Raw genomic sequence first — 12,701 nt, 5'->3', positions numbered from 1 at the left:
GACCCTTCACACCCCACAGGAGATGTCATGCTTGCCAATGACATTGAGCTACACAAAACAAGAGCTGGGGTCTACAAGATCCATAACCAGGGGAACAGCACCATCAGCACTGACATTCCATGGAGTAGCAGTACCTGACTGGGCACAGGTGGTGGCCAAGTCATCAGGAGGTATACAGCCTGTGCAGGACTATTATAAGAATGCTTTTGGGGTTGGGGATTTAGCTCAGTGGTAGAGCGCTTGTCTAGCAAGTGCAAGGCCCTGGGTTCTGTCCCCAGCTCCGGAAAAAAAAGAAAAAAGAAAAAAAAGAATGCTTTTGTTTGGGGTTGGGGATTTAGCTCAGTGGTAGAGCGCTTGCCTAGCAAACGCAAGGCCCTGGGTTCGGTCCCCAGCTCTGAAAAAAAGAAAAAAAAAAAGAATGCTTTTGTTTTAATCCCAGGTGCAGGATATGGGGCTGTTTCAGAGTGTCCATATCAGCTGACTATGATTTGCCTCATGCTCTAGCAAGGGCATGAATTTGCCAGCAGCAGATAGTTTCTACAATTGTGTGACATTTGGAATCCTAGGGCCAGGAGAGGTGGAAGGTTGCTGGTTGCCGTTGTTGACCGTTTATTAAGTAGTTGTGTGCAAAGAAGAAACAAGAAGAAATTAGATATCCTGACGGTGAAGATCAAGGAATTTGAGGCCACTAGTCAACGGGAAGTAGTCTAACAATGACATTGCCCCCTCTCTGACCCCTGACTTTATTCAGGGATATCTTTCCTCCCTATCCTTTTTCTTCTCTTATCTAGTGTTAGCAGGATTGAAAGGGGGAAGAAAGAAGAAGCCACAAAGTAACCAAGCCCAGCTACAGTGTTTCCTATTCTTGGTGAGGGAGTTTCTTCCTACATTGTATCTAGGGTGCAACACTGACACCTCAGACGAAGGAACTGCCCTTAGGCATCTACCTGGCTGTGTAAAGTGAAAGATGTTGTCATCCAACAGCAACACACCTTGATTTCCTGGTTCTCAACATCTTCACCCATCACCAGTCCATCCATCCAGAGCTACCTGGAGGGAGCATCCACGGGTCCCACATCTGTTTGTTCTGCCACTGCTCATCCTAATGGCAGCCCCACTTAGCTAACTGCCTATCTGTGTTAACACAGAGGAGACCAAGAACCATAGGTCAGCACATTGGTGGGAATCACAGGTATGGTCATTGGGATTTGATTTCAGGTTTGTTCCTCCCGTTGTTGTCTCCCCTAGGATTGTTCTGTTTCACTCCTTCACACAATGTTCTTGGGAATAAGCGGAGGTTCCATGGAAGAGAGGTCTATGGAGTAGATGGCTGGCTGTGTTGGCTGGGGAAGGATGTGACCAAGGGAGAGAACAGGTGAGAAGCTGTGCCACTGTGAGCTGTCCACAGCACCTGAGTGACTTTAGGGTGATTCTTTACCCTTTTGAGATGAATCTCTTATAGCCCAGGCTGGCCCTATGTGCTCTATGTAGCAGAGGCTGACCCCGAATTCCTGATTCTCCTGCTTCCATCTCACCAGGCCTTTCTTTTATCTTTAGTGGGTCCACTGGGTGGATTCAGCCTGGGATTTCTTGCCCAGTGAAGTGAGGGGATAGAAGACATGAGTGTAAGGAGGCTGCTAGGTAGGGACAGTCTGGGTCTTCATGTTCCCTCAAGCTTAGTGTCCAGAGTCTGCTCTTCACCTTCTTCTGAATCTGCAAAGATTCAGAAACTCACCCTTCCACGACTATAGAAGTTTCCAGTTGCTTCTAGACCCTCTTGAGATACCTTGCTACATGGAGATCATTTATTGGGCTTGACCTAGCTTCCAAGAAGAGATACCCTGACTGTATGGACATTAATGCCCATGCCATGTCTGTTCTGGCTGAGCATAAACGAGTCCCTTATACAGTGCATATGTACTCTGGGCAGGGAGTCACACTTCACTGGCTCCTCTGTGGGGATGTTCTCGAGTACGAGGTCTTTAGACTTGTGCTCAAGGAGTGATGGAGCTTCCAGACTATGGGAGTGGTGGGATGGATGGCAGAGAATAAAGTGTGATGTTGTCCATCTGTCACCTTGAAGACCGTGTAGGCTGAGCACTCTTCTGCACATATCTAGTCTTGAGACACCCTCACCACAGACATGTATGAATAGATAGCACATGCATGCACACATACACTTACACACACTGTAGCAATGGAAACTTTATCCGTGGGTCAGTTTCTAAATCATTAGAAGAGAGGCAAGGCTGAGGGAAGTTGGAATCATGGGAAGGGCCTGTTAGAGATGGGGAACAGACGGTCTTCTTGATAGCCTAAGACCTCTTGGTCCATCACACTTGAGATGTCAGTCAGAGATCATAGCTTGGAGTATTCATAACGACCAGTTGGTTTGCTGAGGAAACAGAATGTCCAGTTCTGCTCTTGGGTATTCCAGGTCCTTAGGGGAGCACAGGAGATGTCAGTGCAGGTAGACCAGGCATCACGAGAATCTAATGGAGGTTCGCCAAGGAGGGGGATGAAGCATGCCTACTGAGAAACAATCATTCCTTCTGATGGGCATTGTGCATGGGAGTGATGCTGCCTCCATGACCGGACAGCCCTGATCCACATAGGCTCTGGCTGCCTCAATTGAGCCTAGGTGTTGTACAGTCTTTGGGAAGGCTAGGCAGGCAGCCAGTGGGGGACCCATGGTGCAGCTGAACAAGGAAGACCAGGCATGAGAGTTCATTCAGCTGGGAGGTGTTTCTGCTAAGTTGAACAGCTCTTATTCTGCCAACCCAGACAACTCTGGTGCCAGACCCAATTTGTGCTTTCTCTGTGGCTCCAGGAGGTGAAGCTGTTGGGTATCTCTGCACCGGAAAGAGATGGAACCCAACGCATGAATCTAGTTCCTGGGATCCAAAGAGCAAGGGCAACAAGTTTCAACCCATCCTTAGAGCAGGATCTGGCCTCTGAGAAACTCAGATTTCCCAGGATCCTCTGACTTCCATGTTTCATGAACCTCAAGGGAGTCCCTCTCGAAAGGAAGTGGGAGCAAATCCTGTAGATTCTATGTGAAAGTGAGGTCTCAACACACACATGTACATGCACAACACATACCCCCATGTGTGCATGCACACACAAGCACACATATCCACAATATATGCCCACATCCATGTGTGCTCACACACATGCACACACATATACATGCACAACATACAGCTCTCCACACTCCACACGTGTGCACACACATACATACACATGCACACTATATGCCCACACCCATGTGTGCACACACATATACATGCATGCACATTCACATACACATGAATGCAAACACACATACATATGAACACATGTACACACAGACATATGCATCATGCACACATAGACATGAGCACACATATACAGGACTCTAGACCCCACCCTCCCCTTCTCCATTGCCTTTGTTTTTAGGGCATTTCTCTGTTCTGTCTAGCTGAGACTGCAATCTAGCTCCCTGCCTCAGTTTCTCTATACGTGAACTATGGTGCCAAGTTTGCTGCATGCCTTCTTGGAACTGGTGAAAGGCACCTTCTAGGGAGGGGAACCTCGAAATGTGGGGTCATGCATAGGTGTGAACTGAAGACTCAGGCTGTCTTGGTAGAGGAATGGGCTGTGTTCCTAGAGCAAAGGCCACAGTATAGTGCTTCCTGGTGGGAGACAGTCAATCCCTCCGCAGCTTTTCTAAAGGCTCATCATCCTCTCCAGAGCATGACGGGGAACTTTCTTCAACAAACAGCCAGAGAATAATCCCCATTACCCCATCCATACCCCTATTCAAGGTCCTTATCCTCCCCTCTGGATAATTGATCCATCCTAAAATGGGGGAGGGGGAGGGGTAGAGCCCTAAGCCAGCTCTTCCTTGCCTCCTCCAGGCTCTCCCTTTGCAGCCAGCTCACCAGGACACTGCCAAATATGCTCGGTGCCAGGATGGAGGCTGGGCCTGGGGGCTGGGGCCCTAGGGTTGGTGGCTGCCAGGGGTCCTGAAGCCCTTTGCTTTGCCCTTCAGAGAGCTTAAAACTTCCTCGGAGGGGAACAGCTAGCTTTGCTGGGTTGTCTGGAGGCGGGGGAGGGTGTCCGGATCTGTTCCCCTTGGGGACCCAGGCCTGCACAATAGCCCCTGGGGCTGCCACACTCTGGCTTAAGTAGTTGCCTAGGCAACAGCAGGGGCCAGCTTCAACCAATCCATTGCAGAGACTGGTAGGGGGAGGGAGGCGAGGAGGGAAGGGGGTTCTGTCCTCTTGCTGGATCCTATATAAGGAGGAGGGATGGGATCGGAGTGCTTTGGACTTGACTGTCCCTCCAGTGGACTTAGGGAGAGAGCACAAAGATGATTAGAAAAGGCTCCTGCAAGCCCGGGTCCTGGGGCAGCTTCTGGGCTATCCTGGCCTTGGTGGGACTGGCCACTCGTGCAGGTGAGTGGGCAGTACAGGGATCAGGTGCCTGGTAAGGAGAAAGGTAAGGGTTGGGGGTAAGAACTTCTGCTAGGAGCTACATAGGGCTGGCCAGGAGGTGGAGCCCGCCAGCCGGCTCCAGAGAACATGGAGAGATTAGACATCTCCGAGGACAGAGAGAAAGGGGACAAAGAGAAAGGGGACTTCAAGGGAAAGAGGGGCTGGCCAGCAGGCAGGGGTCTTAATGACAAAAGACCCTCTATTGTTCATTGTCTCAGGCAGCTAGGTCCAGGCAGAGGCTGCACGGGGACGCCATCAGCATTCAGGTCCTTCAGAGTGGCAGCTGGGGAGGCGGGGCTGGGAAATTCACCACCAGCAGCTGCTCCTTTTCTCCCTTGCTGGGTCTCCCTCTCCCACACACAGATGCTTACTCTTGCGAGCCTTCCTTTCAACAATCCACACATAGGCCCTGTGCCCACTGTGTGCGCCTGCGCGCGCACACACACAAGAGCTGCCTGCTGGTGCCCTTCTGCAATTGTCAGACTGTTAACCGCCTGCTTTTCTCAGTTTGCAAGGCTCCCTGCGCTGCTCTGGCTGGGGGCTGTCTTTTCTATAACTCAGCATGTGTCCCCATCTGACCCCATAGCTGCCCTGGGAACACAAGAAACAGGCCTCCTTGGAAGGGAGAGGCTAGTTTTAACATTGTTACCCCTAGAATCCTATTCCTTCAACATTCGGTCCTTGGTACTTCCTTGGGTCCCTTACTGTCTCTCTGAGTAGGGCTGGGGCAGTGCTTCTTATTGGGGACTGGTCATGCATTCCTGTAATCCTAGCATGTAGGACAAGGGAGGGGGGTCAAGAGTTCAAGGCCAACCTTAGCTAATAATGAATTGGGGTTAGCCTGAGCTACAAGAGACCCTATCTCAAAAAGCTAAAAAGAAAATAGACAAAAACCCTATGCCTGCTGTCCCAGCTTCAGTCTCACTGTGGTCTCCCTAACACTGTCCCTGACCATGAGCTCCACCAGCCCATCCCCACTGAGGTCTTTAGGGCTGGCTGTACCCCTTTGTCTCTGTGCACTCTCTCCCTGGCTGTTTCCAAGCTGCTCACTTGGGCATTTGTTTATTTTTAAAATTGATTTGTGTGTGTGTGTGTGCGCGCACGTGTGCATGTGCATGTATGTGTGTATGTATGTGTATGTATATGTGTGTATGTGCATGTGTATGTGTGTTCATGTGGTGTGTATGTATGTATATGTGTATATGCATGTGTGTGTATGTATATGTTTATATGTGTGTATGTATGTGCATGTGTGAATGTGTGCATGTATGTGTATGTGTGAATGTATATGTTCACTGTTCAAGTATGTATGTGTGAAGATGCACATATATGTGTATATGCATATGTATGTGGTGTGTATGTGTGCATGTATATGTGTATATGTATGTGTGTATGTATATGTGTGCATGTGTATGTGTGTACATGTGTATGTGTATGTGTGTGCACATGTGCATGTATGTGTGTGTGCTGAATGTGCATGTGGAAGCCAGAGGCCAAGGTATGTTTCCCCAGGTGTTGTCCACCTTGGATCTTGAGACAGTTTCCCCTACTGACTTGGAGCTCATTGCATAGGCTGAGCTGGCTGACCAGAGAGCCTCAGTGATCACCTGTCTGCCTCCACAGTGCTAGGGTTACAAGCATGGTCTTTCCATCTAGCTGCTTTACCTGGGTTCTGGGGACAGAATCCAGGCCCTCGAGCTTCTATGTCAGTTATTTTCCCAACGGAGCTCTGTCTCTTTCTCCAGGAGTCTCCTCCCCCAATTACATTTTATTTATTTTACTCTCTTATTCTCTCTCTCTCTCTCTCTCTCTCTCTCTCTCTCTCTCTGTGTGTGTGTGTGTGTGTGTGTGTGTGTGTGTGTTGAAGGTCAAAGGACAACTTTCAAGAATCAGTTCTTTCCCTACACCATGTGTGTCCCCAGGATCAAACCCACGTCCTCAGCAGCTGCCTTTACTGACTGAGCCATCTGACGTCCCACCTGCCCCACTTTTAGACAGGGTCTTGTTAAGCAGTGACACTTGATCTGATACTGGCTGTGGAGCCCAGGCTGGCCTTGAACTCGGGCTATCCTTCTGTCTCACCCTTTCACATGTGTCTTTACCACATATCTGTTCTGGCCCCTGAGCTGTCCTGAGTGTGAGAACTGGCGGCAGCCATGTAAGTTCTCAGTACCCAAGGCTGTGCCACCTCTGACTGGTTTTTGAGCTGGTGAGAGAGGTGGGACCCGGGGTTTTCTTCACCCTCACCTGAGGTTCAAGAACCATGGACATCAGGTCATGGAAGCAGCAACTGGTCCTTGACTTCTGCCCGACCAGAACATGCTCTTCTGAGAACGTACTCCTGAATCTGCCTGGGGTCACCATGTACACCCAGGATGAATTAGCCCTTGGGCACTCATGTACTTTGTGTGTGCACACAGCTCCCTCTTTGGGCCTCTCAGCCTTCTCCTGCACACTGCCACAGAGCCACCAGTTCGTCCCTTTGTATCCTTAGTTGGAAGCACCAGGCTGGGTGCCTTCTCAGGCTCTGCCATGTCCCTTCCTGCTGCAGCTCAGAGAGCCGATGTGGTTGGGGAGGCAGCAGGCATCTCCATCAACCACTCCCACATGCTGCTCCAGCGACTGCAGGACCTGCTGCGCCACGGCAACGCCAGTGATGTCGTCCTCCGAGTACAAGCTGTGGGCACGGACGAGGTCCGAGCCTTCCACACCCATCGCTTGTTGCTGGGGCTACACAGTGAGCTGTTCCGGGAGCTGCTGAGCAACCAGAGTGAGGTGGTGCTGCAGGAACCGGGGGACTGTGCTGCCGTCTTTGACAAGTTCATCAGGTATGGCAGGGAAAGGGCACCGTGCTGTATCCTGACCGCAGCCCCCCAGCCTCTCCGCCTTCAGGGTCACAGAAGTCTGGCCTCCCTGCTATGTCCCGTGTCCCTTCTGTACTTTGGGGGTCCCTTCTGAACTACTTCAAACCTGGCTAAGAACACTTACAGAAGCAACAGACTCTTGGTCAGTTTCAAGTATCTTAAATGGCCACGGGCCTTTGAAAGCTTAAGGAGTGGAAAGGTCAACGGCCTCTGCCTCTCCTTCTTGCACAGGGAAAGCCTTGCAAAATTGTAAAACGGTCTGAGGAGGTAGCCCTGTTCTAACCGCTCAGACAAGCTGCACCTCCGAGTTCCAGGCAACAGGAATAGGGATAAAACGGAAGGTTTTCCCACAGAGCCAAGCGGGGTGCTGTGTGCCACTGAGACTGCCAGGAAGAATGAGGCGGGGGCTGGGCGGGGGCGGCGCTGTAAGGGGGGGCAGCGCTGTAAGAGAACCAAAGACAGTAACATAACTAAGAGGGGAAGGGGATCAGAGGAAAAGCCAGAGCTGGAACAGGAAGTAGCACGGGTCGGCCGTGTACTGTGTAGCCAGATTTTTCACTGCCTCTCCACATTCTGGACTTGCCTTGTCTAACGGCAAGGAGGAAGTCAGATGGGCATCTAAATCCAGACTATGGACACCACGGTTACTGGCAGCCCCTTCTCGTTTGCGCTTATCGTTAGACGTGTACATGCTCAATAAATCCATATGATTTCCACAGTACCAGAAGCTAAAGATGACTGAACAGGTCAGGAGGGAAACACGGGAAGCCTCAAGGCCCATTCATCCCGTTTATCCCTTACATAAACCTGTGTCCCCTCTAGGTTCTGGGGTGGTGTGGTTGGCCTTGACAAGACTCAGCCCCACCGATCTTCCGATCTCTACTTTTTTTTTTTCTTTTTTCTTTTTTCCGGAGCTGGGAACCGAACCCAGGGCCTTGAGCTTGCTAGGCAAGCGCTCTACCACTGAGCTAAATCCCCAACCCCTACTTTTATTTTTTTTAAATCATATTACTAACTTGTGTGTCTGTATGAGTGTATGCCGCATGTAAATGGGTGCCCTGCTCCGGGCAGAAGAGGGCTGGAGTTACAGATGGTTTTCCAGGCACCCAGTGCGGATGGATACTGGAGACCGAACTCCGGTGCTCCGGGAAAGTGTTCTTAACTGCTGTGCCATCTCAACGGGTCCCTCTCCAACTCTCTTGCAGGTATTTGTACTGTGGTGAGCTGACGGTACTACTGGCCCAGGCTATCCCACTGCATAGGCTGGCCACCAAATACCGAGTAGCATCCTTGCAGCGAGGCGTGGCCGACTACATGCGCGCGCACCTGGCGGGAGGCGCGGGCCCCGCTGTGGGCTGGTACCACTATGCAGTGAGCACCGGGGATGAGGCTCTGCGCGAGAGCTGCCTGCAGTTCCTGGCTTGGAACCTTTCTGCCGTGGCGGGGAGCGCGGAGTGGGGCGCCGTGAGCCCCGAGTTGCTGGCACAGCTCTTGCAGCGCTCGGACCTGGTGCTGCAGGATGAGCTGGAGCTGTTCCACGCGCTGGAGGCGTGGCTGGGCCGAACGCGGCCGCCCCCCACCGTGGCCGAGCGAGCGCTGCGCGCCATCCGCTACCCCATGATCCCGCCGGCACAGCTGTTCCAGCTGCAGGCGCGCTCGGCCGCGCTGGCGCGCCACGGCCCGGCGGTGGCAGATCTCTTGCTGCAGGCTTATCAGTTCCACGCCGCCTCGCCGTTGCACTACGCCAAGTTCTTCCACGTGAACAGCAGTGCTTTCCTGCCGCGCAACTACCTCGCCCCGGCCTGGGGCGCCCCATGGGTCATCAACAACCCGGCTCGCGACGATCGCAGCACCAGCTTCCAGACGCAGCTGGGGCCAAGCGGCCACGACGCGGGTCGTCGGATTACCTGGAACGTGCTCTTCTCCCCGCGCTGGCTACCCGTCAGCCTGCGGCCCGTCTACGCGGACGCCGCGGGTACCGCGCTGCCCGCCGCGCGCCCGGAAGATGGGAGGCCGCGACTGGTGGTCACGCCGGCTAGCAGCGGTGGGGACGCGGCGGGCGTGAGTTTCCAGAAGACCGTGCTGGTGGGTGCGCGCCATCAGGGCCGCCTCTTGGTCCGCCACGCCTACAGCTTCCATCAGAGCAGCGAGGAGGCTGGCGACTTCCTGGCCCACGCAGATCTGCAGAGGCGCAACTCCGAATACCTGGTGGAGAATGCACTGCATCTCCATCTCATTGTCAAGCCGGTGTACCACACCCTCATCCGGACTCCCAGTTAGTCTCTGGATTAAGAGATAAGGCTTGACCTGGGTGGCGCTCCACGTTGTTAAAGTGACTTTGGCCTGGGCCTTGGGTGACCAAGTGCAGCTGGTTGGGACTAGGGTGGAGGCAGGTGAATGTGGTAGACAAGATGGCTCTGGTTTCAGGAGTGCCTTTCCCAGATAACTTGAAGGCAGCATTTTTGGTCAAGAATAAACCGATGCCCAGAGAGGCCAGGTACTGAAGCCATTCCGGCTCTCAAAAGTCTGGGGTTCACATGCCCTTCACTGAGCTCCTCCCTGCCAGAGACCCCACCTGTGCATGAATTAGGGCGGGGAGGACTGATTGACTTAGGGGTTGTTGGTTCTGAGCGATCTCCCTTTCAGATAGGAATTTCCGCATAGGAGGCTGGTAACTTTCTGTGCTGCAATCTCCAGGGGACAGCCGCCGCTGTGGCTTGTGGGGGGGTCTTTCTGTCACTGTCACCAAATCCCTGGCCTCTTAACGAATGGTCCAGGCTAGTGGAATGGCCCTTGAGAGACGGCTGAAAACCAGACCTAGCTTTAGCCCCATCCTTCTGGCGAGGGAGAGTCTTGGCATCCTGAGGAAAAAACCCATTCCCCTGTTGTGTGTAGGTGTGCGTCGAGGGAGGTGGGGTGCTGGGAGAGAAAGGGTTAGGATCTAAACGAGTCTTAGTCCCAACACTGCACATTCACCGCTCCCAACACAGCCATCAAAACCCCAGTAGGACTTTATTTAAAAGAAAGGCAAAAAGAAAGAAAGAAAAAAAAAGAGCAACAAAGAAGTTACAAAACCAGACTCCCTCCCCATCCCCTCCCCTCCTTATGTGAAGTCCTGTGGGCTCCTTCCCATCCCCCATCTTCAGCCAAGCCCAGGGGTGGGCCAAGTCCTGTCTTACTAACAGCTCCTCTCCCCCATTGCCGAAGCCGAAGCCGAGACTGGCCTCAGGTCTGTATAAGTTTTTGGCAACAATGTTCTGTCCCGGGCTGGGAAGCCGGGTCTCTGGGACTCATCTCCCATTCTAGTGGCAGAGTGAACATGGAAGAGCTGTGCAGGCAGCCCAACCGTTTCTGGGTCATGGGAGCCCAGCCCTCCAAGCTCTTGCTCCACGGGATCCCCAACTGCCCAGCTTCCACTCCCAATCCCTGCTACACCCCGTTCAGTCTTGGGGGCAGAATAGTAGGTACCAGGGCCCCTCAGTTATGTTGGAGGCGGCCATCTTTGCCAAAGGTGCTTGAGCCATGAGGCAGGTTGGGCCCACGCGTAGCTCTACGGGAAACACCAGCTTGGTTGGAGGGGACAAGAAGGGGTGAAGGGTTTCCAGAGCCTATGACAGAAGTAAAGGCAGCACTAGTTGAGAAATGTCTTTCCTCCTCCCATCCCCCACCCAGTGGCCTCAAACTCGTAAGAGGACCAGTCTCAGTTTGCCAACCCCAGCAGTACTGCTCCCTGAATCATGCTTCTAGATATGGCCAGAAGGCCTGTATGTTTCCCCTCTGAGCTGGTCAAGGCCTCTCCCACCTCAGTCCCTTTTTTGTTAGTACTGACCTGTATTCTGGTTTGGAGGAAATTTGACCTTGGCCAGAGGCAGAGAGACTTTCCCCAAATGCCTGACACCAGGGGATGGCCGTCCACACGCTGGCATCCTGCGGTCTGAAACGCCCTCCGAGGGACGCGGCCCCAGCAGGTGTGTCTTGGAACGGGACAGCTGTACAGTTGGAAAACAGTGAAATGGAGCGGAGAGATGTCCCGGGCTCAGCTACAGAACCCAGTCCTAGCTATTTTATCAGCCTGGGGGTAGTTATGTTTCCAGTCAGGGCTCTGGGTGTAGTAAAGGGATGGAAGTGTAGCTTCTGGGGGAGCTAACTCTCAGGCCCCTACCCATTTGTAACGGGTGCAGACATTTCCCCCCTGCCCTTAGCCTCACCCCTTGTCCCGTGACCTCGAAGGACCGAGACCTCCGCTTCCTCCTCTTGGCCTCCAGTGACTCCTCCCTTTTTTTGCTGAGGCATTTCTTTTGGCCACGCACCCAGGGCCCAGAGCCATCACCTCGAGGTCCTACCGCCCTGGCGGGGCCTTCGCCTGTGCTGCTAGATAGATTGTCCTCGCTGATAGCATGCTGCAGTGTGGGACTGGGCGGCCGCTTGCAGGCCAGTGGACCCGGTGGACGAACGTCATCAGCTTCGCTCAACGAGTGCAGGGACAGGCTGCTGCGCTCTGTGGCAGGTGCCAGCAGGTGGCGCCCTTCCGTTCCCAGAGCCCGGGAGCGCCGCTGGGCGGCCTTCACGGAGATACACTTGGTCCGGGTTAGGATCTCTTTCCTCTCTATAGCAGATAGCAAATCCAGGGTCAAGGCCATCTCCCATACCCCTTCCGCACGGGACAAAAGTGAGCGAGAGCCAGGACTCACAGAACTCACCTCCAGAACCCTAACTTGCCGACTTTTTGAGAAGCTTGGGGCGAACTCCCAGAATCTTAATTTCATTTGTAAATGGATTGCAAAATGATTACCCTGGGGCAACTTCAAGGAATAACTGAAACACTGGGAGTCTGGACTGGTGTCATGGGCCTATAATCTTAGGTCCTCCGGAGACTGAGGCAGGAAAATCAAAAGTTTAAGGCTGGCTGGACATGGTGGTGCAAATCTTTAATCCCAACACTTGGAAGGCAGAAGCAGACAGTCTCTGTGAATTTGACCAGGCCAGCCTGGTCTCCACAGTGAGTTCCAGGATAGCCTGGGCTACATAGACCCTGTCTCAGGAGAAGAGGAGAAGAGAAGGAGGAGGAAGAGGAGGAAGAAGAGGAAGAAGAGGAGGAGGAGGAGGAGGAAGAGGAGGAAAAGGAGGAGGAGGAAGAGGAGGAGGAGGAAGAGGAGGAGGAGGAGGAGGAGGAGGTGGCCTGCCAACCCAGGCAACTTAGATCTGATTTCAAGATTAAAAGTGAGCCAGGTGGTGGCATCTGCCCTTAACCCCAGCCTATTGTGTGTGAGGCCCTAGGTTCAATTCCTAGTACCCCCTCCAAAAAACCCCCACATATTTTAGACAGTGGGTGTAGTCTAGGGGGCAGGGATGGGTTGAA

The 12,701-nt window shown here is 53.0% G+C and overlaps 2 protein-coding genes across 6 annotated transcripts in view; one reads left to right on the top strand and one right to left on the bottom strand.

Moving 5' to 3' along the window:
- The first annotated feature begins 4,257 nt into the window (after positions 1 to 4,257).
- On the top strand, positions 4,258 to 10,750 carry Btbd17 (BTB domain containing 17). Of its 3 annotated transcripts, none has more exons than NM_001134534.1 (3): positions 4,258 to 4,439; positions 6,943 to 7,306; positions 8,548 to 10,750. In NM_001134534.1, the coding sequence occupies exons 1-3, from the start codon at positions 4,355 to 4,357 to the stop codon at positions 9,620 to 9,622; spliced, it is 1,524 nt and encodes a 507-aa protein (NP_001128006.1). In that variant the 5' UTR covers positions 4,258 to 4,354; the 3' UTR covers positions 9,623 to 10,750. The 3 variants fall into 3 exon arrangements, with proteins under 3 accessions (NP_001128006.1, XP_006247754.1, XP_038942114.1); XM_006247692.4 differs by having other exon boundaries at positions 4,263 to 4,439; positions 7,030 to 7,306; positions 8,548 to 9,847; XM_039086186.1 differs by having other exon boundaries at positions 4,263 to 4,439; positions 6,973 to 7,306; positions 8,548 to 9,847.
- Positions 10,336 to 12,701, bottom strand: part of Kif19 (kinesin family member 19) — a 26,680-nt gene continuing 24,314 nt past the window's right edge. For all 3 annotated transcript variants that reach the window (XM_039086185.2, XM_039086184.2, NM_001415115.1), the window contains exons 18-20: positions 11,551 to 11,948; positions 11,172 to 11,331; positions 10,336 to 10,950 (exon numbers count right to left, since the gene is read on the bottom strand). In XM_039086185.2, coding sequence (XP_038942113.1) covers positions 10,820 to 10,950; positions 11,172 to 11,331; positions 11,551 to 11,948 — 689 coding nt within the window. In that variant the 3' untranslated portion in view covers positions 10,336 to 10,819. The remainder of the gene's footprint in view (positions 10,951 to 11,171; positions 11,332 to 11,550; positions 11,949 to 12,701) is intronic.

This window comes from Rattus norvegicus, chromosome 10 (assembly GCF_036323735.1).
Source record: "Rattus norvegicus strain BN/NHsdMcwi chromosome 10, GRCr8, whole genome shotgun sequence".
Taxonomy (NCBI): domain Eukaryota; kingdom Metazoa; phylum Chordata; class Mammalia; order Rodentia; family Muridae; genus Rattus; species Rattus norvegicus.
Note: the sequence above shows the minus strand (reverse complement) of the source record. Positions and strands in the feature narration are given on the sequence as shown.

Coding starts and splice junctions, on each gene's coding strand:
- Btbd17 (NM_001134534.1), top strand. CDS start 4,355: ATGATTAGAAAAGGCTCCTGCAAGCCCGGGTCCTGGGGCAGCTTCTGG. Junction 4,440..6,942: donor GGGACTGGCCACTCGTGCAG/GTGAGTGGGCAG, acceptor ACACTGCCACAG/AGCCACCAGTTCGTCCCTTT. Junction 7,307..8,547: donor GTCTTTGACAAGTTCATCAG/GTATGGCAGGGA, acceptor ACTCTCTTGCAG/GTATTTGTACTGTGGTGAGC.